Raw genomic sequence first — 25440 nt, 5'->3', positions numbered from 1 at the left:
CGCCAAACACTTTCACAGTACAAATAAAGTCCGACGGCTCAATGTACAACGCCGAAGGCTTTGTGTGCCAGGATCGAGGTTGTCAGTCTCATGTCTCATGTCAGGTCAGGCTTGCTTCTTTCACGAATGTGTACGCAGACATGATGTGGCGGACGGTCCAAGCTCTTTAGCTCCCTCCCCAGCCGGTGCCCTCACAAGCCCCAAGCTTCCATCATTGCTTCTTCCTCCAGTCTACAAGTCAGACTTGCATGCGTCGGGCTTCGCTGGGCTCACTACCCATGCCGATGATGGCATCTTTGTCGAGAGGCCAGCCACGAAAGGAACTGTATTCGGCGCTGGCGGCTTCACGACCCTTTCTTCCACTTCGCCACCTAGACGATTAACCCACCGACATGCATGACGGTTGGACAGCCCTTAGCTTCGGCGAGCGGCAGCGGCAGTGGCAGCGGCAGCGGCAGAAGCTACGATATCAATGGCAAAAGAGCATGCCTATGCCCCCGCGGCCACCCGAAACTTGTCCTCGTCACGGCGTAATCGGCACTCGCATCTTGAAAGGCACATACAGAGGCATTCCCAGAATACTCGGCGTCGGCGCCCGTCGGCAGCGAAATGGCTGCATCAATTGGAGGAGTATCACATCTACAATTCGTCTGAAGAGAGCGCACAATGACACAAAGAGACCTTGCTACACGCCAATACTTCAGACAAAATGATATGTGTCGATGCAATCATGCGACATGGACCTCCCCTTCCCTTCCCAAGATATCGGTCATTCGGTGCCCGACCTTGCCACTCGGTGCCGTTCCGCGCCCAGAGTTCCATGGGAACACCGTCGCTGTCGCTTCCCGTTGCCCTTCAACTTTGGACAATGGCTACACCAGTACCTCTCACGAACTTGCGTGTAAGCTTGTGGCATGCCACGGCTCCTTGTGTCGCATAGGAAACCTCTGGCTCCCGATGTTTGTTCGCGTCACTCAAGGGCGTTGTTCCGACAGTTCGAGCAAGACTACGCCGTCCCAACGAAGACGCAGACGACAGTATCACTACCACGAAGCAATACTATGCGACATGGCGAATCCAGGGATCAACACCCTGGTCCGGCCATATCTACTTCGTACCAGCTAGCAAGCGGAACAAACCTGCCTGCTGGGGCAAGGCCTGCGAGAGCCTGATGGAGGATGGCGCAGGCCGTACGCTAATACAACTACATGCCTCTGCCGACGAAGGACGAGGTCCAAATCAGCGAGCGGCGATTAGTCAAGCCCACACTGTGTCGCAAGCCGGCAGCCCAATGTGCAGCTAAAAGTAATCCCAGGCCGAAAATGGGTTGGCTAGTCCCCGTCAATGCACAATGGCGCTTGCTGGCATGGCGTCTGGATCTCGGTACATCTTGCTAACTCCCGACGCAGGGGGGGGAAGAGGACGAAAAAGGGATATCTGTTGTGCACTTGCGTCTGCCACTGCCACGACTGCAGTGTGAATCTTTCATCCACCGGTAGCGAATAACGTCACTGCCGAACAAGTCAGTTGTCCTTCAACTATATGTCAACCATGTTCATCAGCTCCGAGTCGGAGATTTCACCCCAAACTCCGCACTCTCCTTGGGGCGAGAACTTACGTGATGACAGACCTGTTGGTCATTGCGTAATGCCCGATGGGAGAAAGCAGACGGAAATTTTGCCCGGTGACTGGGCAGACAATCCAAGTAGATTGCAAACTACTTGGCTGTCAACCGCCATCAACAACGACGCATATCTGTATCCCGCCTACCTTGCGGGAAGCGCACGGTCTCCAGAGATTATTGTCCACACGGGATTGCGGATTTGAATCCGCTCGCTGCTTGGCTTATGTCGTCTACCAACTACTGCATTGATTGATAGCACTCACCATCGTCATTGCCCCTTCACTTCCTCCAACCCAACCCCCTCTTTACTACTCGGGATGCTTTTGACTACCGCTCGCCTCATGTTTATCGTTTCACATTCTGATATGGGAACATCCCTTGAGGATCGAGGTCTTGGTAGCCTCTCGGGAGACACATTGACCATCACGGACCTCGTTTGGGTGCGTGTGTCGTCTCAACGACGGAACGGAGACGAATATCATCACAACCCGATTACCATTAAGATAATGTTGGCACACTTCAATGTTCCCTGCAGGACGTCCGCGGCTTGCGCCAAATCAACGCGCCAGCCCGTTGCCATGTTGCTATGCCTCGACCAACCCCTCTTTCACAGGGCCGAGGCAGTATTAAGACGATACACACTCCCGCCAAGGGAGCACACACGAAGCCTCAAGGCTGCAGCAGGCGAGACACCTGCCCGTTTCTTAGCCCTACCGCCAGATCAGTCAAGGTCTGGGGCACGTCTGCAGCAAGAGTACAGGGCGAGGGACCCTCCTGGCAGCTTGGCACGTCCTTGTCTGTTGGGCAAACGCTTGATCCAACTTAGCGGGAACCATCTACCGTTCGCCATCAACCAGATCTCCCAACCAGAGTTTTTGGGATACGCTAACTAGCCCAAACCCTCTGCAACCCTTCTGCAGAAAGGGTGGCGACTGTCCCCAATGTGGATGTTGTATCCGGAAAAGCCGCGTTTCCTGCATACGTGCCATATCACAGCCAGCGTCCGCGACCTCGAGACCGGAGAAGCATGTCACTATCACAATAATGCTCCTAGGAAAAGTCAACCTCTCGGCATCAGAGGATCGGGTGTCCTTGTTTATTTTTAGTGACTTGCCCGATTCGGCGATACGATCTCGCTTTGACTTGCAGCGATATACCCTCGAAAGCCATTCAGTTAGCATCCAGTCGTGGTGCACGTTTACATAGGCAGACATCTGCACAAGGATATCTTTGAAATCAATCCAAAATCCTCGGCTGAAGTCGCACAACCGTACACGCAAGACGGCTAATCGGCACATTATCTCAAAGCAACGTGCCATTGATCTATTGCGACGACTGGGCCAGATACATACAATGTCTGTTTGTGTTGATCACTTGATCACTGTCAGCTAGCCTCCAAAAGCAGCGGGGAAATTCAATCGCCAGTCATCTGCTACTTTGCCCGTCACCTCCTCCTTCGACAGATGTTTGGGATCTTCGCTCGTTGACTTTTTCTTGTTACTTCGACGCCACGAGCTTTCTGCCTGAGCAGCGCCGAATCTAATCTTTCCAAAGACGAGACGGTTCTAAGTACGTATAAGCCAGTTTAGCGGGAACCCCCGATATGGGACACGGCCGAAGCCCCGACCCCGCTCGCGTGGGGCCGTAAAGTCTCCCCGCCGGACTCGGGACCGGAGTGTTCGACGTTCCCGCTATTTTCCCGGGAACGAGGAGTCCAAACGATAACTCAAAAGTCTCCACGTTGAAGTTACGTGGCCGAAGAGGTAGTCTGTATGTGCAGATCAACCGCCGGAGGAAGCCGACTTTAATCTTGATCTTATCTTCTATTTGACAATTGTATAGGCATGCTTTCGTCATCAATCGTTCACCACATGACGTCTTGAAGGCGCTGCTTCTCAGCGTCTCCGCCAAAGATGGAGTCAATGCCCCGTCGGGCGAGTGCGCAAACCTCATCTCGAGACAGGTTGAAATGCTCAGCCACCAGCCTGTACTCGTTCGATAACGGGCTGCCAAAAACACCCACATCATCTGTCTGTTTACAACGTTAGCAAAAACATTTCTTTTCATCCACACACACGAGCCCCGTCTTTGCGAGCCCGCATTCAGGGTAAAAGAACAGCAGCAGGAACTTACGCCCAGCGAAATCACGCTCCCCTCGACACCCCACCACTCCCCGAAATGGTGCCCCTCAAAGCCGCCCGTGACCATCCCGGCGTGGACGTTACAGCTGAGGCACAGCTCCAGCCCAATCTTCTTCGCCGTGATCTCCTTCTTCACGTCCTCCCCGAGGTGTATAACATGCCCCAACCTTCCGGGCTCCCACGACAGGATCTCCGCCAGCTCGTCGGGGTGTCCGGAGCACTCCGCCTCGCCGAAGTGGATCGTGAGCCCCAAGCCCAGCCGCTTGGCCTCCGCGAAGGCGCCGCGGAAGATGGAGATGTTGTCCTGCCCGTCCACGCCGTGGCACCGCGCCGCGGGGTCGCCGCAGAGGTCTACGCCGACGACGCCCTGATCGCGAAACTGCGCCGCGAGACGCACCGTCTCGTCCGCCTGCGCGGGCGTGTGCCGTCTGTCGACGGAGAGGATCAGACGCGTGCGCATGGTCTCCGGGCCGAGGTGCGCCGCCTCGAACTCGGCTATCGCTGAGAGGATCGTGGAGACGTAGACTGACGGCGGCTGCGGCGTTGGGGACGGGAGGGAGCGGGGCGTGGTTCGCAGCTCTAAGTACGTCACACCGTCTGCGTGAAAATCCTTCAATACAGAGAGAGTTGCCGTGCGGAGGGTTTCTGGGGTTGTGATGAGGTTGTAGATGTATGATGAGAAGAGGGGAAAGAACCTAGATACACAGTCAGTGAGGCTCATCGACGGAGGACCGGTTGGGTAAGTTACGTTGTCAGGTTGTAGTCGTGTTTATCCTCCGGCATGACAACGAGGGGATCTTCCAGGTCGGTCTCCCCGGCCGCCTTCTTCACGGCCCATATCTCGTGGAGCGTGCGACGGCTTACACTGCCCGTCAGATGGGCATGGAGCTGGGTAAGTACGTGTTAGTCCGCATCGCCAAGATGAACGGGGTAGGGTAAGCTTGATGTTACTACCTCGATCTTGGGAAGTGCTCTAAAGTCCATATCTGCTGCAGTCTTGGAGCTCGGCATGTTTACGTTCACGGCGCGTCGTCGTAAATGCGCGCGACTTATCCGCAACGCAGCGAACGCCTCCGGTGTAGAAGATTGTCTGTGCGACTTCCGACTATGCCCCACTGGTCACACACAACCCTGCTGTCCGATAAGAGTCTGAGCACCGGCTACTAGATCAGAACCAGGCGGCGCCGCTGACGGTCTTGTCTTTTTTCCTCTTGTATGAAAAGAAGTGGCGTATGGCGTGAGGTGTGAGAATTTTGAGGGCTTTTTCTTACTTGGGATCCGGAGAAGTTGAAGATTGTGGATCACGGTGGTTCCGAGGCGAAAGAGTCACGGAGCGGGCCGATGGGGCCGATCCCGGAGGTTTTGCATGGGATGTTCGGAAAAGGGTAGGTAGGCGGACCGGGGTCCTGGTGGTTGTCTGTGCTTCGTCGAGTCTTGAGTTAATGCCGTTGCTGACAACTCGTTGGGCGAATTTTGATGCGAGTACGTGTGTAGTACGATATTTGCATATCATCCCTGCATCATTGAGCCTCAAGTGAGAGATTGGTAGGCCAAAGACGTCTCGTATCCAGATCGCTTGAAGGAAATGATTGGAGGTCGTGACGGCCGCTATATTTGATATAAATACATCGCCTTGGTGAAGTTTCCGACTTTTCTTCTGCACAATTCGGAACTTGTCGATGTGTATTGGTTCTAAATCATGGCTTCGTCTTGGTCTGCAAAGCGAAGCAGGTAGGACCAACGAGGCGTGCGCAGTAGGAAAGCTGCAAGATAGCGAATCGTATCTGTTCGTCGGTGGTAGTTTGCCTCGTTATCCAAGTATAACTAACGTATCCTTCGGCGACGAACACCTCACGTGGAAGATTGCAGTTCCTGATGTGGTCCCGATCTCTGGCCACCGCGTAACTCGAAGAATGACGTCGAAGTAGTTTGATATCAGTGAAACCAGCTGGCGAAGCTAATCAAAGATTCGCCTTACCAGAAGCGTTTCAGTGTTTCGTGAAAAGGTGATTATATATAGTTGGGACCTTCCTCCACGAGACAAATAACCTTTCACGATCTTGATGCCCACCGTTAACCAGCCCAAGATCAATGCTCGCCTTGCGTGGGTATAAAGTTGATACCACAGCTCAAGACTTGGTCTCGGCAATCCAAGTGAGGCCTGGAATATGGCGAAGGATATCTTCGAGTTCCGTCTTCCGTTATTCTGCAATACTCACGCGGGCGGCCAAAGACTGCGAAGTGTTCGACGGGATCCTCAACGCTGGCCACAGGTGCCCAATGCCCCCATCACCTCGCTGTCCTTCTCCGTCTACGGCGTATTGGGGGTGTTTACCCTTGTCTTGACTGTCACAGGTTTCGACTCAGAAATTAGGCAGAATCCCCTGCCACCATTGGGACTTGCAAAAGGACGCTTCTTTGAACGGTTCCTAGACTAGTTATATTGTGCTGTTCAACCGGCTCGTCGCCATCCATGTCTGAGGAGTTTATAAGCAAGGCAACTTAACAAGTCCCCGCTTACGAAGTCATCAACAGCAGCTACTGACCAGGATGGCACAACAGTTTAATAACGTCACATCATCAGGGAACCATGTGGGTATTAGAATTGGTCATGATTGCAATCGGCCTTTTCCCCAAATCGTGGCCCTTCATGAACGTCCTATAGTACACGCAAAAGGGCAGGGAAAAACCCCTTCCTGCCACCCCATCCATGACCGCAATGCATGCAAAAGTTCCGTTAGGTGTTGAGAGTGTGTGTTGTTGGTGTGAGAGAGTTTTCGGTGTCTGATGTACAGTGTTTGTGTTGTTCGACAGGCGCAGAGATTAAAAATGAAAATCCGCGAGTTCGTGTCCGAGTAGGAGCGGGTGGTAATCGTACAGATCCCGGCGTAGCGCAGTCGTTCCTCTCGTTTTCCCCAGCCAGCCAGACCCTTCCGTGTGGAAGTATCAGGCCCGGGAAATTCTTTTTTCCTTCCCGTAAGGTATTCGTAACAGCGTCCCTTCCTTTTTTTTATTGTTGGTTTTCTGTTTTTTTACAGCGCAGGCTTGGCCTCGGCGCGGTCAAGGTGGGCACCAAGCATGTCAGCGGTGCTTTGCTCGCCGTCCTTGCCGTCGCCGCCGGCGGTCAGGAGCTCGCCGCCAGCCTCGCGCATGCGAAACTCGCGCTCCATGCCCTCAATCTGCTGGTCCTCAGCCCAGCAGGTGGCCAGAGGAACACCGATCATGAGGGCGGTGGCGCAGACGACCCAGACGGTACGGGAGCCGTAGTACCACGTGTTCTGGACGGCGCTGACGCCGAAGTTGACCTTGCTCTGGACCCAGCCGCGGGTGGTCGGGGGGATCATGTCCTTGAGAGCGTACAGGCGCTCGGCGAGGCTCTCGTCGGTAGGGTCGAAGTCGCTGTCGGCGGAGATTTCGGAGTCTGGCGGGGTGGGTTAGCGGGATTGTGACGTAGTGGGCAGGCCGACTCGAGGGCGAAAAAAAAAAAAAGTGTCCCGCAAAGTCAGCATCTACGGACGGCGCAAAACATACCGGTGTCAGTGAAGTCGGCATCGTCCTCGATGGGCCCGGCCTGGGCGCCCTGGAAGTGCTCGTCCTCGACCTCGGTGAGTTGGACCATTTTGGCGGTTGCTGTGTGTTTCTGCGACGAAAAATTGGATGCGCTAGAGTCTGCCGCGAGGATCTCGAGGATGCGATCGCGGATGTGTCCCGGGGGCGTATGGAGACGAAAGTCGAAGCCGACGGGGTAGGAAGCGAGGAGACCGAGCTTCTGGAGTCGTACTAGGTTCGCTTGCTGGTGGTGACCTTGGCGGAGAGCCTTTTTCCAACCGAGGATCGAGAGCAGACGCTGGGTGTCGCAATCGAATTCGTTGGCGAGGAAGTAGTCGTCGAGGGAGCGGAGGAGGTCGGCGTCGTTGGGTGGGTGAGCTTGAAGTTGGCCAAGTAGAGGTTCAGCACAGCTGCTAGAGATAGCATTGGTTGGACCCATCATGAGAATTTTTGGTAGCTAGCGTAATTGGGGATGGTCCGTGCGTGGTACGCAGGAAGAAGGTTTCGCCGGGTATGACGTTGGTTTTTTGGTGATACTGCGCACAGACCACCTTTGTCTAGGTGCCTTCCTCTGGTGTGGTCCATCACTTCCTTCCCTTTTCTCCCTCGTATTCATCACATCAAAGTCATGGTTAACAGTCAGCTCATTTGAGTAGGCAGAAAGAACACTTATTGAATAATGTGTCAACATTTGACGAGTACTCAGCCAATCTGATTCCTCACTGCAAGACCATCATTTGGCCGATGTAAGTCAAGGTAGACAGGTGAGCGGCCCTATATAAGCGGTCGTAGCCACTGGGGACTTGCACAGGCTTCCTGTAGCAAGTGGACGATCCGCTCTCTATTAATGACGTTCGAGGATATCAGTCCTTGATACTTAAATGTCTTATGATCAAACTGTTCTCGAAGAATGCTAACGAAGAGTAATTCGTCTCGCCCGTGCTTAGTTGAACTCGTAGTTGATCACGGTTTTGAGGTCCCTTCGCAGCGTTTGACCCATTCCCATAGCCATGAGACGTTTTGTTTTCTCAAAATAGGGCAAATAACGGCTTTCTGGCTCATCTCCGGCATCCTAAGAGTAATACCAAGGAATACACCTAGCTGGTGATACCCACCGGCCATGCATTATCCACAACCGTCCCATGCCACGGGGGAGCTCTCAGTCAAGACGTGAGAATATCTCAGAGCTTGGTCCACAGCAAACAACAACATTGAAGAACATTGTCTGGTGTCTGGTGTCTGTTGCGCCGTCTTTTGTAGACGCGCTCATTTCGGATTCATGGGCATTAGAACGTGGCAGCCGCGATGGCATATAGTTAGGTCGTCGGTGTATAAATGTCTTCTTATACCATCAGCCCAGCCACAGGAGAGCAGGGCGAAAATCCAACTGGTTGAAACTCGACGATTCAAGGCTGTTTCCCCTATTGGTGCCGTTCATTGCCGTTTGTCCATGAGCTAGTTCCCTTGTTGAAGCAACGAGGTTCGCCTTAGAGACTTTCTCGTCCACCATCTCCAGCAATGTCGAAGTATTCCGCACGGATATGAATCCGGTACATGCCATAGATCATATACCAGTCTCTCTGATTACCTTCGGACATCTCGACTATATTATAGAGGCAGGCGTGATCAAATGTCAAGACCACGGTAGCGAAACTCAGGGCGGCACTATTTTGCTCGAGTAAGAGGTGGTGTAGGGGCATGATGGACCTCACTTATAAAAGAAGAACTGAGCTGTCCTCTACGCCGACGTAGCGGGTCTCATCGTCCTATGCCGGCCTTTCTTCACTGGCCAGCTACCTCGACAAGTAGACGTTCCATACCAACCTGTCTGAACCGGCAGTCCAGCAGAATATGTCATCCAACTCGTTAGCACTCAACGGCACGACACTCAACTAGTTGAAATGCTCATCATGAATTCGTAACTCTATGCATCCAGCTAAACCCATGGTATATCCCTCCAAAGAAACCAAAAATGCCTACGCGTGACAATGAGAACCCCTTCGAACGCCATACATACACATGAAATGCCATATGCTATCTCCTCACGTGCCACCACGCTTTAGAAATGCACACTCCGCTTCTTGGCAATCTTCGCCTTCCTCTCCTCCTCGGCGCGGTCCCGATGGAAGAAGTTGCTGACGCTAGCAGCCGTGTTCCCGTACGGACCCTGGAGCAGGCCCGAAACCAGGTTCGGCAGTTTACCCCGGCCGCCCTGCTGCTGCTGCGGCGGTGCTTGCTGCTGCTGTTGTTGGGGCGGCGCCGCCGACGACATCGTCGGTGTCGGCGCAAAGTGCACCTGCGGAGGCCGGTACGCGCTCGTCCCCGGCTGGCCCTGGTTATATGGCCCCGCGCTGGACGGCCTCGGCGGCTGCGCGGGCGCTACATGCCACGAGCCACCGGAGCTTCCCGGGGGAGGCTGGTGCCGCGGCGGCAGGCCTGGCCCTGGGCCCGGCGCTGCGGGCGGGACGCCGTACAGTCTCCTCAGCCGCTCCGTCTCCCTCTCGATCTCGGCCTCCTTTCGCCGGCGCTCCTTGTCCTCTTTCTCGAGCATCTTGGTGATGCGCTTCGCTTCTTCGGCGTCTCGGCGCTCGCGCTCGCGGGCCTGGCGCTGCTCCTCGGCCACCATGGCTTGCAGGCGCTTCGTCTCGTTATCGATCTCCCACTGCTGACGGGCGTTCGCACGCGGGGGCCCGTTGTTCATGGGCTGTGCTGTCGGCGGCGAGGCGGGCTTGTTGCCGATCGCGCCGGACATGGAGGCCACAGGGGCCATAGGGACGGGCTGCGGCGGCGGGGGTTTGGAGTTCTTTCTGCGGCCTGAGATTGGAGGCGGGACTGCGGTAAGGTTGAAGACGTTTTGCCTGGGGTTGAGGAAGAGGTCGCGCAGGACCTCGGCGCCAAGAAGGAGGACGATGTCCAGGCCCTTGCGATCCTCGACGTCCACCCGCTGGAGGTTGGGCTCGTAGATTGTCACGGCGCTCTCGTTCTTCTTGTCCTTGTACATGGCGACGGTGATGTCCGGCTCCTTGCTCTTCTTGCCGGCCACGCTCTTGCCAACCATGTAGCACGTCATGTCCCTGCTTAACCTTCCGTCGCGCTTCCAGCGGAAGACGACCTTGGGCACGGTGTCGCTGACGGGTGGGTCGTCGGAGGAGCGGTCGATCATGCTCGCGCTGGGCTCGCGGAATGTTTGCTCGGGCATCTCAAACTCCCAGCTGTCGCTCTTGCCCCAACTGCCGGCCTTCGTCTTGATCACCACCTGCGAGTCCGGGTTATACAGCTGTAAGGTGACCTGGTCTGGGAGGATGGGCTGCGGCGGTGCGGGCTGGCCGCCTTGGGCGCGGACCTCCGCTGTGGAGAGAGTTGGCTGTGTCCATTCCGGCTCGACGAGGACCTCGGCGTAGATGATCTGCTGGGAGGCGATGTCGGTAAGGGCAGAGGCGTACTTGTTGCGAGCAACGGGGTTTGCAGGGTCGGCGCGCTTGAGCAGGTAGTGCGGCGTGAGTTCAGATCCCTGGTGGGTGAAGTAGAGGACTGTGTTGGAGGGGTTGTCCGAGGAGGGGCGAAAGTGGAAGGTCGGGAGGTTTTCGTCGAGCATGGTTGCGGGATTGACAGCCGGCGGCTCGCGAAAAATCAAAACAGGTTGGCTCGATGCTGGATTTGTAACGCTCGCCAAAAAGGAAAGCTTCTTTCCCGTGGGTTTGAACGTTCGAGAAGGGTGGGTTGGCTAGATAAAGAGAAGGCCAGGCCTCGGATCAGGCTGCCGTTGACTAAGGCGGCGAGGGTAGGGTGTGCGAGGTCAAGTGGGCTGAGTCTCAGTCCTTGTCCCGTCACCCGTCGGCCTTGGCTATATGATGAATCAAAGACACTGTCACCGCCCAGAGAAACACCGGTCAAGGAAACGAAGCTAAGCGCCCACCCACGTGAATCGAGGCAGAGGGAGCGCAACCTTCCGGAAGGATCGCGGCAAGCTGTAGGAACGAGCTGATGGAATGGCTTTCAGACGAGATGCTTGGGAAAGGTGAGTAAAAGAGAGAGGCTGAAGAGTATATACGCAAGACAGGGTCCCGCCGTCGAGAGAAAGGTTGAAGCCTGGTTAGTGTTGATTAGAAAAGAGGGCGTCTGCAGGATTGGCGGTTCAACCTTGCCTAGGTAGGTAGTAAGGTAGGACTTGAGCATGCGCACAGCGCCCCTCATTCAGCAAGCACGTCGTAGCAAGTAGAGCGGCGTGCAGTGCATGCTGTGTTACGTACGTCAACATGCCCCGCCCTTGCCCGTCCAGCAGTCTCCAGTGTCTTAACACCCAGCTGCAAGCCTCAGTGGTGACCCCACATATTCTCCGGCTCCGCCACAGCCGTCCAGGTGCCCCTTCTACCCGCTGCCTACCTCGCTGGCGCTGCCCAATCCCCCGTGGAAAAATTCCCCTGGCTCGCAGTCCTTTGGCCTTTGATTTGTCCGCTCGCCGGCAGCGGGAACAGCACTGCAATTCGTGCTGTGCGGCTGTGCAGTAGAGTAGGAACGTGAAAGAATGGAAGCCAAAAGGCCCGAGTACCCATAAACTGTTTTGGAACTGCGAAGGAACCATCGTTTCCGAAACGCGTGGCCAATGGCCGTCCATCGGTTCCGTACTCTTCCAGTGCCTGTCTCTGTATATCCCGCGGATGAGCTTAGCTGAAAGGGCGGCGGCCCGCGGGTGTGAACGATGAGCGGCGGTGGGCTGTGTACTTGGTGATGCGTAAGCTGCTGCAATTTAGAGGATCATGGGCTGGGCGGAATCCGCCTTGGCGGTCGTCGCCGCGTCATTGGCGCCTTTGCCCATTTTGAGTATTGATTAGGAGGAATCAAGCTTGATCCGACTGCTTGCCCTGTGGACTGAGCATTGTAAATGAGGCCGGAAAGCCATCTCACACGTCGAGCAAATATCTGCCGATGCAGAAGCCCGGCCACGATGGCGAAGAAACTTCATCATCCCCGAGCCTGGCCATTCTTGGCTGCATGTTCAATTACGACGTTGAAAGAATCAGTGTTTCCATAAAAAGAAACAAACCAAGTCGTTCGTCGACCTGATCGCCCAACAAATCAGCATCGCAAGTGCCTGACGATCTCAGTCTGCGAACGAAATCGTCTGCGCCTCCAACCCATCAACGATATTTGCACTAACAGTAAACAACGCCAGGCGAATCATGTTCAAGTATTGTTAACATTGTTGTACTTTTTGGATTACTCTCACCGCTCCTCTCCGTGCGTATCTCTTCTGCTCCTCGCCTGCTCTCGACTATCTGTACATGTGCAGCTGAAAGCCACGGGTTGTCGTACGTCAAACTCCGCAAGGCCCCCCAAGCGCCAGGCTTGAAGAGGAGGCAGTGCAGCGAGTCTTCTGAATACAGTTCATGTTTGAATTTATACTACCGCCTCTTTCGGTGGCCTGTTCATGTGTGATACGATGATGATGATAAATGTTATTACAACACCCCCTCGCTTGCCTTCTCATTTTGACATCCTGCCGCGCTGCGCCGTGCTTGGGTATGAAAACAAAGAAAAGTGACTGTTGGTCCTGTGTCACGTCTGGCTACGACGCATTGGAATTCAGATCGGGCCGTCGGGGTACTTCTCCGTCAGGCATCATCATGGTAAATTGAGGTTCGGGAGGCAGGCCGTTCTGTCCCGTCCCGGCCGGAAGTCCGGGTACGGGAGGAACATCTTCGTCGGTTTCTGGCCGTGCCTGCGCTCTCTTGATGCGACCTGTTTGCTGGTTGACCCAGCTGTTGACAGATCGGAATCTTGGTGGCAAGTCTTCGCTCGTCTCGGTGTATACAGTGTCACGGTTGCTCTTACTCATCCACGAGAACCGACCGGCTTGACTCTGCCTGATTGGGGGTGGTGGTTGCAGTACCATGCCAGGTACCACAATATCCCCGTCACCAAAACCGGACGAAATTGAAGACAGCTCACTCGCCCGGTTGACTTGTCGTCTGTTGGGATCGTAAGCGTCTGATGGTTGACGAGCCAACTCTGATTGATTGAAGAAGGCTCCAGCTCCAATACCCGAGCGGAGGGTCATGTTAGAATCGGTGGGGGTGCCGTATTGTCCAATGATGTGTGTCAAGGACTGGCTGGGCGCGTGACTGATGAGCGTGCCCGTTTGTGTGTTGTATGTGCCAACGCCGGTGTTGAAAGTGTCGACCTGGCTGGTGTAGGTGCCCGTTTGGCTGTTGAAGGTGCCTTGTCCGTTCATAATGGGTTGGTTGGCCCGCATCTGAATCGTGCCCGACGGGCTCATGGTCATCGGGCTGCCCCTGTTATCGGCCGGTGACATGTACTGGCCACCGTATGCAGACGCTGAGCCGGGGCCAAAGTTGCCGATCGGCTTTCCAGAGTAGACGTCCGTGTTCAATCGCAGGGTTCCTCTGGGCCCAACTCCCTTCTCGTACTGAGGCGGCTGGCTCCGGCCGTCCAGGTTTTCCCATCCGCCACCCACTGAACGATTCCTGAAGAAGGGAATCTTGGATCCGAAACTGGGGGTGTCGCCACGGTAGGCAGACTCTCTGTCCCTCTTCCTTCGTGCTGCCCTCTTCAATGTCCTCCACACAATCCAGCAGAGGAAACTCGCAAAAATGAAAGACCCTACTCAAGTTAGCGACCAACGGCCTTATTTGGCACCAAAGAACATACCGATAGAACCGACCGCGATCAAAGCGTGCTCGGTTTCCGGGTTCATACGTGGCGGTCTGCCGTCGTCCTTATCCCGGCTTCCAGTCTGCCCAGGAAGAGCTGAAATGGTCTCCGCCGGAATCACTGCTGATGCTAATGTGGCAGTAACTGTGGGCGTTGTGTGTCCATCAATACCCTTCCTGGGCGCAGACGGTTCGAGGGATGGCAGAGGCGGCAGACCAGTAGTCGGGGGCGGAGCAGAGGGTGTTGGGGCTGAAGGCGTGGGATACTTTGGCTTCTTGGGCGTAGGCTATCATGGTCAGTCATGTTCTCAAGTCTGAATGCTGGAGTGAACCACTCACAGGATCCATGGATGGCATCATGGTCGAGATCAACGTGACAGTACGCGCTGGGGCCGTGACTGTCATCGTCGCTGGGGGTGGTCCTGGCTGAGGCTCCTCAGGAGGCGGTGGTGGCGGCGGGTCGGGCTCTGCTGGTGCCAAAACAGGCGGTGGAAGTGGTGATTGTGGTGGTGGTGGTGGTGGAGGCTCTTCAGGCTCGGGGGGACGCTGTACAGGAATCTCAGGGTGAGCTGCTGGAGTTTCGAAGGCGGGAGGGACTGATGCCGCTGGAGCCGCTCGGGGAGGAGGGTTGGGTACCGTGGACGCAGGCGGCAGAGATGAAGGTGTAGCCTTGGGGGGCGCTGATACTCGCAATGGAGGCGCTGATACCTGGGGCAACTGAATAGCCGGAGGAAATGAAGCCACTGGACGGGCTGATACTGCCGGTGCGGGCCGGAGAGTTGCCACGGGCAGTGGCGTGCCGTTCTGAAGGTTATTCGATGGCCTGAGACTCGCCTTTGGTGTATCCGGGCTTGACGGTTGCTCCTGTTGTTGTTGGGGAGGAGGGTTCTTGAGTTTCTGTTTCCTCTTCGGATTATCGCTGTCGCTGTCTGATCGTGCCTCTACCCTGTCGGCGAATTCGTGCCCAGGGCCAACTGCCCTCTTCCAAATACCACCTGCGGCCCGTCGGACTTGCGTTGCGTACTCATCGTCGGATTCCTCGTCGCGTTCCGTAAACAGAGAGGGTATCTTGATGTTGGCGGGGCGGGCGGCTCTCCGGGAAGGCTTCGAGCCCTGCTGGACTGCGTGGGGAGCCATGCCCTTCTCCTCGATCATCCTATCCTTCCAATCCGGACCGAAGAAAGTCGCCGAAATGTTCCCTTTTGTCAATCGGTTCCGACCATGGCCCTCAGCTTACAAAATTCGGTGTTGATATTCGGCGATAAAAGTTGGATGATGGTTCGAGACGGTGCGGTGAAGAAGTATCGTTGCGAGTGAAACGTCGAGTCGAGTGCGAGATGAAAACACGGATAGTAGAAAAGATACAAAGACGAAATAGACAATTGCCAGCAAAGGGGTCTAGAAGAATCGAAAGGAATAAGGCCGGCCTTGGTATGTGAAGAATGGAAAAAGTGGTGAACACTAAACAAGTGGCGGAGGTATTGGCGGTAGAGGGAGAAGAGGGAGAAGGGAGGGAAGAAGGGAAGCCAGCCGAGAGAGAGGCGACAGTATGTATCAGATTGGGTCGATCATCTATCCACCATTCGCGGGGAGACCCATGCTGCATGACAGATGCCCCCCGAGATGCTTCAGGGATAGATCCAGACACCCCGGGCGGGCACCAGCACTGACTAGGACTGGCGCAGGAACTGGCACGCGAAAGCCGATGGGTGCGGCGCCCTAGTGGGTGGTCCGTGGATCGTAAGTCAGCGGTCACTCGCGTGGTGGTTTTGTCATGCCGTACACCTGTTGCGTTGCTGGTGCTGCTGCACCGCAGTGCGGTATTCGTAGGGGGCCTGCTGAGAAGGAGATGCGACCAGACGGTCATTCGTCACTCATTGGTGCTTTGCTCTGCGGGTTCCTGGATTCCTTCTCCCCGTACGTGTCCAGGCGTGAGGTTAAAGCCTCCTTGATTCTGCTCGCTCAGACTGGTCTTGGTCTGGTTGTTCTTGGCAGGCCGAACACGATTGCGCAGCTTCTGTGTGTAGTGAGCGAGTGCATTGTGCGCAAGACCAGATGATGGCATCTCGAGTAACAAAAATCTCGCACCAGACGTGCGCGAAAGGCAGGTATTGCAGCAGCAGCGCCAGCAGCAGCAGCGGCATAGAGCCCCAAGCAGAAGCAGAACCGGCTTGAGGAGGTCGAGGAAGGTCCACCCCTCCCCCTTCTGCCCCTGCCTCCTGCGGTAGCCGGACAGGCCTTTTCGTCTAACCCGTATCCATTCCCCTGGCGTCTCTGGACAGGGGCCCCGGAGATGGAGGCTCCAGAGCATGGCACGTAGCATGGATGGTGGAAGGTGTCTGGAATGGGAGATGGTGGTTTCCTGTAGCGAGTTGGACCAGTGCGCAACGAGGACAGACGAGCAGCAGAAGCTTGTAAGGGTCAATCATTGCCTGCTTGAGGCTTCAGCAGGCCACTGAAGCTGGGCCGGCGGTGGACGGAGACGCAGAACGCTGAGGGCCAGGGGCGAGGACGAGACGGTATGGGGGTAGCTTCATCCTCATACCGGTGGGGGAGAACGGGCGGCGGGCGAAGAGGAGGCGAGAATACGGCAGTCGGGATGCTGGTGTCAAGGACACCCCCAGTGAGCGCAGTGTGACCGTGGTGAAGATCGCGGCGGGGGGTCCATTTCTTCAGTATCTTCCGTAGCAGACGGCAGCAGAGATTCCCTCGCTGATAGCCTGAGAGAAGAGAGACAGAGAACGAGAGAAGTTTGTGTGTGCCGTGTGAGGTGTGGTGTGGTGGAGAGGTGAGACATCGAGTCGGCCAGTCTGGTGTCGATGCTGCGGTTTCGAAGAACCGAATCGGGACGAAGTGGGAACGACGGCATGTGTGGCCGCTAGCAGGTGGCGGCATGAACATTGCGGAGAGCATGTTAGTGCAGACAGCGGCGGCCGGCATTTGAGGGGTCTTTTGGGTGCAGTGCTGCGACGACACTTGCAGGGGGTCATGCGTCTCAGCGTGGGAAAGAGCGGGTTTCAGGACAGGGGGAGGGCCTGCTGCCTTTGCCCTTGCAGAGTGACAGTTTGGGACTAGCCTCTTTCGGGAGAGACACAGCTAACGACGGTTAGGTTCCTGCTCCTAACTTCCTGTTCCTGTTACTGTTCCTGGTGCGGTGGCTGCCGGGAGAGCGTCCGACGGCGGCGGCACGCCCTGACGCCCTGGGCACTGACGGTCCTGAGTCCGCGGGCCACCTCAGTCTCTCGCTTGCCCCCCACTGCGCTGCGGGCTGCGCATCCAGTGCTGGAACACCGCTGAGGCGTTGCGCCCAAAGTGCTGCAGCTGCAGCTGCAGCTCGCGGACACGTCGATGGCCTTCTGGATGCCGTTTCCTTTCTCAGTAAGGTAAGGTACGGATATCATCTACCTATCTCATGTTTGGTGACAGCATCTGGTCCCGTCACGTCAACGACAACAAGTCAGGTCCGGAGTCTAGACACATGATAATACTGGAGCCTCAAGCCAGGGGTTGTTCGATAGCAGCAGCAACCCCATACGCTGTGGGATATCCGAAAAGCACCTCACTTTCAAGTCAAGGTGCCTCTCAGACACCTCGAGCACGGTGCTTTCGTCCGGTATGGGCAGTCCATACACCCTCTTAACCCGTCCTGGCATCTCATTCGTGACTTTCGGCAGCGTTGGGGGCATCAAGGTACGCCCCGACGGCTAAAGCTCAAAGTCACGTTGACGAGCACGTCAGAAGTCAGGTCGTCCCTCACCTCGTTAGGCACCGACATGGTTGACATGGGCAGCCAGAGAGCATCATTCATTTCAACCGAAAGGCATCTACCTGTCCTGCAGCCACGAGGCATGGTGGCCAGGCATACTCGAACGAGAAGGAGAAGGAGCTGCTGCAAGACATCACGTCTGGGTCCCTGTCGCCTGACTGCAGGAGCTGAACTGAAAACTCGCCCTCCACCCTTCCGACTGCCGTCATGCCGAAATCGACGGTTGATTCCATCCTCCAATCCAGTCGAACCATTCTGCCCTCTTACCCCTGAGAAAGAAAGCTAGAAACCCTGAACTGCCAGCTTGAACGCTATCGTCATCCGTATTATCCTGAAGATGGTGGTGGTTGTCGGATTCACATCACATTCGCCAGCTTGCCTCCCCGTCCAGGGTCGTCGACGAGGAGAGGCGGGTGAGGCTCTTCAACGTTCATGCTAACGCAGTAGCAACTGCCGCTATTGGCTTGGGCCCCCCTGTCATTCCTCCGAGCTGCCAGATCTGGCCGACGGAAACGTCCATCGCTGGGCAAAACGCCCAGATTTTAGTTTGGTCGCTGTGTCCCCCCTTTCAATTCAATTTCTCCTAGCCGCGAGCTAGTTGGACATCCAATTCCTTCTGGAATTAGAGTAACCGCAGAAAGCAAACAAACACAAAAGCATGGTGCTTTCCGAATTGTTCGCTTTTCCCATCGATACTTTCGATAATTAGCCGCTGCTCGTTCCCGCTTTGCGACTTGTCAGTCAGTCGTACCAAGTCAGTTAGAATACGGAATACACTCAGTTCAAACCTGCTCGCCTCGTTCCAGCCCCTGAAAGACTAGCGGCCCCGGTCAATGGTCAACCGGCCTCCGACTAACGACGGGCGAGCGACTGACGAGCAACTCACAAACTCGACCGAACCCAAACCTCCAGGCTCCTGTCCCCAATACCACTGCTACGCGGCCGAGTCGGCCACTTTCGCTATTGGTCTCGGCCTATGCTATACCCCCTCTCTCGCGCGCCAGACAAGCAAGGCCCTGAGCCGCACGGCCTCCTCCAAGTCTCCAACCCCCAAAACCTGACTCTCGTCACACTCTTCGCACACTTTTGCCGTCCTAACCGGCGGGCTCCCAAGACCCGTCATCGCCCCGTGTTCATGTGTCCCACGCTCTTTCTCTCTCTCACACGTTGTCTTCATCTCATCCTCGACCTCAACCATCACAAATTCTCCACACCCCTCCCATTCCCCCTTCCCTTCCTGGCTGCAACATCTCGCAAGAGTTGTCGCACCCAAGGAGGCAAATAAGCTCCCATCTTGGCATCTGGAAACCTGCACAGGCGATCTGAGCAACCCGCAACTCCGCCGCTCATTGGCTACTGTCTCCCTTCGTTCAGGACTTCAGACAGAAGCTTGATCACCGCGCCAGCCTTGGCCGTCATAGCCGGAAGTGTTGGAGAACAAAGTTCCGTTCAACGTGAGCTTCTCGGCGAGTGAAGCGAAAGCAGTAAGAGAGAGGGGAACTCAGTCCTGTTCCTGCTCTGTGCCCTCACAGCTATCTATGTCTAATTCTCTGAACCATCTTGCTGGGTGCTTTAACCGACATTCTACAGCCTGCATATCTGCAGCGTAATTGCATCGTGAAGCCATGGCGGCGGGCTTGGCGATATATATGAACCCGTACCAAGAGACCGGGAAATTTTGATGCGCCCAGGAAAGCCTTCCAATATATTGAATCAATATGCTCTGTTTGGGCCACTGTCGCGATGCCTTTTCCCGCGGCCGCATGCGCAGCGATGCGTCCCAAGCCGGGATCAACGCTCGCTTGACAAATCTTCCGCGGCTTGGCTACCAACCAGCACAGTACATCATCCGCCAAGCTCACGATCAACTACCAAGAACGCGGGAGGGCATCTTCCCACCCACCGCATGGGTGCAGATAGGCGAAATGGATGATGGAATGCGTGCACAACAAAGAATGGTCGTAATGCCACGAAACACCGGTGTTCTGGACTTTTCGGACGTGGACTTTTCGGACCCACGACCCGCGAGGCCGCCCGCGTTGACGTCCAGTCCCTCCCACCCCCGATGCGTGATCCCGGGAACTTATGAGGGGCCTTTTAAGAGACACATTCAACTTGACGAACTAGTTGGATTCACCATCGACATTTAGAGTGGCTCTTGACAGCGGGCGGGCTGGATGGGAAAGAGCTTCCCATGTGGGCACCATGTTTCCGCCACGACGCTCCCGTCGTCGCCGCCCGCGCGCGCCCATCTGCCGGCATAATCAAGTTGCGGGCATAGCTTCTTTCTCGAGCAGCCGCACTGGGGCACTATCATGCAGCGTAAAGCAATGTGAATGACGGATGAGCTGAGAATTGGCCCATTCTCGCCTTCGGAATTCTGAGGCAAGCGGGTAATTCTGAGGATGTCTGGCGATTGGGGGAAGAGGGGTTCGACATGATCAAGGTGAAGCCTGGACGGAAGTCGGCACTGCTGGATGACGAAAAAACGTTTGATGCCCTTCGTAAACTTCTCACGTCTTCCTCCTCTGCCCCCTTCTTCACACCGGCCGCGGGCTGCGATCAAACGCGGCGGTTGGCTGGCCGCTTCATCTGCTTTGCTCCGTCTGGATGGGATTCTGTTGCTTGCTTAGGGGAGGCGGCCTTTCTGGGATGGATGGAAGGTCTTGGCTCCACTTTCTCTCCTGCGTGAGAGGCTCGTAGTCAGACACGACCCTGTTTCACATTTTCCACAACATCTCCCTCTACGGTCTACGGGCGTCGGTGGGGGTGTTACCCTCCATCCACTGCGGCTACTGCTGGGCTCTCTCTGGCCGGGTTGAGTTTGCGGCGTTTCACAGTCTACTCGGAGGCCCGGCTTCGGGGGTGGGCGAAAGAGTGTAGGCACAAGTGTTGAACACGAGAAATCTCGCGGCCCCGTTTCGTTTACAAGGCCACGCTAGTACGCCCAGCTTCTTCGATCTCTTGGTACTGCGGGAGTAGGAGGGGACCTGCAGTTCGCGACAGTGAGGCTTGGCTCAAGGAAACTTTTCCCAAAAGGCGCCTGTGTGCCGATGGAGCTGGTGTTGAGTCTCTGCCGCCCCAGACCCGTGTGGTCGGGTTTACCCCGAGCATGTGCTTGGGTTTCCTCCTCATCGGGGGAAACCCGTGATGGCATCGGTTAGTCAATGATGATGCCTATATTCCTGTCCTTCTTTTCCAGTCTCATCACCAGATGACGGGCGGCGTCATGATGCCTTCAGAAGACACACGGATGCGAGTTTCGCCAAGTGTGCGTGCCAAGCAAGTTCCTTTGCACATCTGAAGGTTGGGTTTTAGTGCGCGCGAGGAAGAGAGGGTGTGAAAGGGAAATCGCGCGACGGCGCGATGGGAAGCCGAGGCAGCTGCAAGGTCGAAAACATCAGACCGAGGCCACCCACTGCGCAGCCACATGTCTGGAGTTATGGTGAACCGGTCTGAGGGTGCTTGCTGCTGCTGATGATGATGAGATTTGGCACTGGGACGGACGCAGAGACCGTGACTGGGCAGTTGGCGCAGTTTGATGACGGTCATGAGTTGAGGGAAGGCCAAGGCTGTTTTTTGTACGAAAATGCGAGCCGGGCAGGGAAGCCAAAGTTTACTTGATGGTTTATGTCTCGCAAACTCCGAATTCGTTATCACCGACGGTGCCGACGGCCTCGGCGACGCTTTCGGGGAGAAGGAGGAATGTGGAACCCTACGGCCCGCTCAGGGCAGGTAACACCCCGGAGGCGGTGCCTCGTCTCGAGGCACCGGACTGGGGCAGCCAGAGGGGGCAGCGGTGCGAGACGCGGCGGAGGGAGACATCGAAGGGGGGGGCAATTTCGGCCGGAGGGCAATGCACGTCTGCTCCATCCTCGGGGCATCGGCAAGTCATCGGATTATGGGAGGGGCCCCAATTTCGGGCAAGTGACTCCAAGCCCTGCCCAAAGAATCCGTAGCGCCGTTGGGTCATCTTCATCTCCAAGAGCCGCGAGCCAAGGCGAGATCCATGATTCCACAAGGCCGAGATATGGTGGTCGCCTTTCGGAGGGGTTCGGAGAAGCGGCATAGGCCAGCGTTCTCTAGTCGCATGTCTGGCCGGCTAAAGTGGCAGGCGGCTAGGTTATCTCATGGGAGTTTGCGGGATCTGAGGTGTCTTCACAAGCCATTGAGTTTCCGGAGGGAGGGAATGGCAGGTGATATTCATATGATTGATGTTTTGGCGTTGCATGTGCGCAAATGAAGTCTCGAAAGTGAATCAGCAGCAGCAGCAGCGACGGGCGGCTCTGCAATGGAGTGGCTGGCGACAGAGATGAGGGTGGGGCCGCGTGAGCGGTATTAGTGACGATTGTGTGTAACGTAAAGTAGTGATTACCTTAGGTATGTGTCGTGACAACAGCAGGGCCGCCGGGCGAGCATATGCGCGGAAAAAGAGCGCAATGGAGATTCTGGGTCATCTGGGGTTAGTGTGTTCTATCACGACATCAATCACTCTTATTTTAGATTCCTGGTGAATGGCCCATTTGTACTCTGTGGAATTGCAGAGGATGCGGCGGACAGAGCGGCCCGTAGAAAAAAAAAGTCAGTCGGACAAAACGCCGGGTTTCGGCCGGGGCTGGCGGCGGCGTCCGCTGGCGAACTGCTTTGCGCGGGGCTTCCTCTCTTAGACTCACTCACCTCAGCGTCGCTCCGTCCTTGGTAGTGAAGGGAATTGCTGATGCTGGATCAGGGTGAGTGAACCCCGATGGCCCACCGAAAAAAACCACTATCCACATCGCGATGACTCTGATAGAGGAAAAAACAAGCGCTCCATTGGGGGAAGAGAGAGACGGGACGCGGCTGCAGTGTGCTGTACGCGGGAATACTCCCCGCCAGCGACGGGATCCAAGGTGCCTGAGGTGCCCTGTATCCACGCAGTGGTTCCCCTGTAATTCGGCCAAGACCTTCCCTCTTGTCAGCGACAGCGCAGTCGGCCACAGACTTCCGCGCCGAGTCGGCCCAATCACAGCCCCTCGTTTGCGTCCAAGCTTCCGTCGATACTAGCATCGGAGCGCGCTATCTCTGACCTCACCCCCGTAGCACCTGAAATTTTCTGCAAGCTGCGAAAAAAATACCGCCGACTTGGGAGGGTCCAGCCGCCAGCTAAATCTCTCTTGCCAGGTGCGTCACACACACCAACGCACACAACCTGGGAAGCCGGTCATCCTTATCGTTGCCCTTCCCCTCCGGCATCGTTCTTTTTTTCTTTCTTTCCCTTCCCCTTCTCTCCCATTGCATCGTCGCCTTGCTCACCCACTCCCCATTCCCCAAACGGTCACCGGGGACCTCCCTCCCATCGACAATTGAAGCAATGGCTTCGTCCGCCAGAGCCATGAGCTCCCTTCGCGCGGCCGCCCAGCTCGCCCCGAGAGCTCCGCGCAATGCTGCCAGCGCCGGTCGCAGAACCCTCACCACCGCCACGAGAACGGGCCTGCGCACCGTCGCCGCGAGGCCAGCTGCTGCAGCTGTTTCCAGGACCGTCGCGCGCCAGTTCCGCAGAGAGTACGCCGATGCCGCTCCCAAGAGGCCCGGCAAGATTCGCAAGACCTTCAGATGGGTCTGGCGCCTGACCTACCTCTCGACTCTCGGTCTCTTCGCCTACGTCGGATACGAAGTCTACGAGGACAGGCACTTTGAGGACCAGGTCGAGTTTGACCCCACCAAGAAGACTCTGGTTATCCTGGGTACATTCACTCGGCCCGCTCCTGTTATTGCGACATTTTGATATTGACTCTGCTCGCCAGGCACTGGCTGGGGATCCGTCTCCATGCTCAAGAAGCTCGACACGGAAAACTACAACGTCGTTGTTATCTCGCCCAGAAACTACTTCCTCTTCACTCCTCTGCTCCCCTCATGCACGACCGGCACCATTGAGCACCGCTCCATTATGGAGCCTATCCGAACCATCCTCCGCCACAAGAAGGCCGCCGTCAAGTTCTACGAAGCCGAGGCCACTTCTATCGACCCCGTCAAGAAGGTTGTCAAGGTCGTGGATAACTCGGAAATTAAGGGCTCCATGTCCGAGACCCAGGTCTCCTACGACATGCTGGTTGTCGGTGTCGGAGCTGAGAACGCCACTTTCGGTATCCCGGGTGTGCGCGAGAACTCTTGCTTCTTGAAGGAGATTGGTGACGCCCAGGCTATTCGCAAGAAGATCATGGACTGCGTCGAGACCGCCGCCTTCAAGGACCAGTCCGCCGAGGACATCAGCCGTCTCATGCACATGGTTGTTGTCGGTGGTGGACCCACCGGTGTCGAGTTCGCCGGTGAGCTTCAGGATTTCTTCGAGGAGGACATCAAGCGTCTGGTTCCCGAGATCGCCGACCGCTTCAAGGTCACCCTGATCGAGGCCCTTCCCAACGTCCTGCCGTCTTTCTCCAAGCAGCTTATTGAGTACACGGAGAAGACCTTTGAGGAGGAGAAGATCGACATTCTGACCAAGACCATGGTCAAGAAGGTCACCAACGAGACCGTTGAGGCCGTGGCCACTGGCCCTGACGGAAAGCAGCAGACTCTTACCATTCCCTATGGTCTCCTCGTCTGGGCTACTGGTAACGCTGTCCGCCCCATCGTCCGCGACCTCATTTCCAAGATCCCCGCTCAGAAGGACTCTCGCCGCGGTCTGGCCGTCAACGAGTACCTCGTTGTCCAGGGCGCCCGGGACATCTGGGCCATTGGTGACTGTGCCGTTGCTGGTTACGCTCCCACTGCCCAGGTCGCTGCTCAGGAGGGCAACTTCCTGGCTAAGCTCTTCAACAACATGGCCAGGACAGAGTCTCTGGAGGCCCGCGTTCAGGAGCTCAGCGCGAACCTGAACGTCAAGCCCGGCAACGCTGCCGAGGTCGCCAAGGAGATTGAGGCCCACGAGCGCCAGCTCCGTCGCATCAAGGACATCAAGCCCTTCCACTACTCTCACCAGGGTTCTCTGGCCTACATCGGCAGCGAAAAGGCTGTCGCCGATGTCAGCTGGTGGAACGGCAACATTGCCAGCGGTGGTAGCATGACCTACCTCTTCTGGCGCTCCGCTTACCTTTCCATGTGCTTTAGCAGTAAGTCCCATTCAGTCCCATCATCACATCCCTGATCGAGAATGCGAAAGGCTAACAACGCTCAGCTCGCAACCGTCTCCTGGTCATCAACGACTGGCTGAAGTCCAAGGTCTTTGGCCGTGACATTTCCCGAGAATAAGTACGAGGATCAGTTAGGTCGTTCTAGGCGTTTACGATTGTTTACTGCCTCATTTGGCACTGGGACTTGAAACCTGTTCATTTTTCTTTGTTTTCTGTGTAACTCTCTCTTCGCTTCTTTTGTGTATGGTGCCGGAGCGAAATGATAGATTGATCGGCTTAATGGCTGGCGCGGAACGATAGACTGGGTAGACTGGACACACACGATCATCCCTCCAAGAGGGGGGGGAACATATGACTGACTACCCTGTATGAGTTGTCGCAATAACACCTGTACAATGCTGCTCCCAAGAGTTCTCGGTAACGCTCAATGAGTGCGAATTGAATAATGACCACACAAACATGGATCTAGCTCGTGAGCTCGACGTCAATTCGGAAACTGGCGGCACCTCAACTCCACCGTGGTCCTGTAAGTGAGTAAGAGCCTCGGCATGTTAGCAGCGTAGACGCCGAGGTATCTCCA

At 56.1% G+C, this 25440-nt stretch overlaps 5 protein-coding genes across 5 annotated transcripts; 1 reads left to right on the top strand and 4 right to left on the bottom strand.

Annotated features, from left to right (window-relative positions):
* Nucleotides 1-3488: 3488 nt before the first annotated feature.
* On the bottom strand, nt 3489-4776 carry ADAL (Adenosine deaminase-like protein; the record flags this gene model as incomplete). The annotated part of the gene is made up of 4 exons (XM_032028990.1): nt 3489-3656; nt 3758-4460; nt 4514-4653; nt 4720-4776. The coding sequence occupies 4 exons, from the start codon at nt 4774-4776 to the stop codon at nt 3489-3491; spliced, it is 1068 nt and encodes a 355-aa protein (XP_031891573.1).
* Nucleotides 4777-6797: 2021 nt separating this feature from the next.
* On the bottom strand, nt 6798-7753 carry tom22 (Mitochondrial import receptor subunit tom22; the record flags this gene model as incomplete). The annotated part of the gene is made up of 2 exons (XM_032028989.1): nt 6798-7186; nt 7297-7753. 2 exons carry the CDS (start codon nt 7751-7753, stop codon nt 6798-6800), a joined length of 846 nt encoding a protein of 281 aa, XP_031891564.1.
* Nucleotides 7754-9373: 1620 nt separating this feature from the next.
* Nucleotides 9374-10909, bottom strand: CGGC5_v001967 (uncharacterized protein; the record flags this gene model as incomplete). The annotated part of the gene is made up of 1 exon (XM_032028988.1): nt 9374-10909. One exon carries the CDS (start codon nt 10907-10909, stop codon nt 9374-9376), a length of 1536 nt encoding a protein of 511 aa, XP_031891565.1.
* A 1971-nt stretch (nt 10910-12880) lies between these two features.
* CGGC5_v001966 (uncharacterized protein) lies at nt 12881-15140 on the bottom strand (the record flags this gene model as incomplete). Its single annotated transcript, XM_066150905.1, has 4 exons — nt 12881-13935; nt 13984-14272; nt 14325-14531; nt 14622-15140. The coding sequence occupies 4 exons, from the start codon at nt 15138-15140 to the stop codon at nt 12881-12883; spliced, it is 2070 nt and encodes a 689-aa protein (XP_066009655.1).
* A 7982-nt stretch (nt 15141-23122) lies between these two features.
* CGGC5_v001965 (External alternative NADH-ubiquinone oxidoreductase) lies at nt 23123-24978 on the top strand (the record flags this gene model as incomplete). Its single annotated transcript, XM_032028985.1, has 3 exons — nt 23123-23474; nt 23535-24839; nt 24905-24978. The coding sequence occupies 3 exons, from the start codon at nt 23123-23125 to the stop codon at nt 24976-24978; spliced, it is 1731 nt and encodes a 576-aa protein (XP_031891568.1).
* Between the last annotated feature and the right edge of the window lie 462 nt (nt 24979-25440).

The sequence above is a fragment of the Colletotrichum fructicola genome (assembly GCF_000319635.2).
Source record: "Colletotrichum fructicola Nara gc5 chromosome Unknown KSG_Nara_v1_contig01, whole genome shotgun sequence".
In the NCBI taxonomy this organism is placed as follows: Eukaryota; Fungi; Ascomycota; class Sordariomycetes; order Glomerellales; family Glomerellaceae; genus Colletotrichum; species Colletotrichum fructicola.
This window is presented reverse-complemented; position numbering and strand designations above follow the sequence as displayed.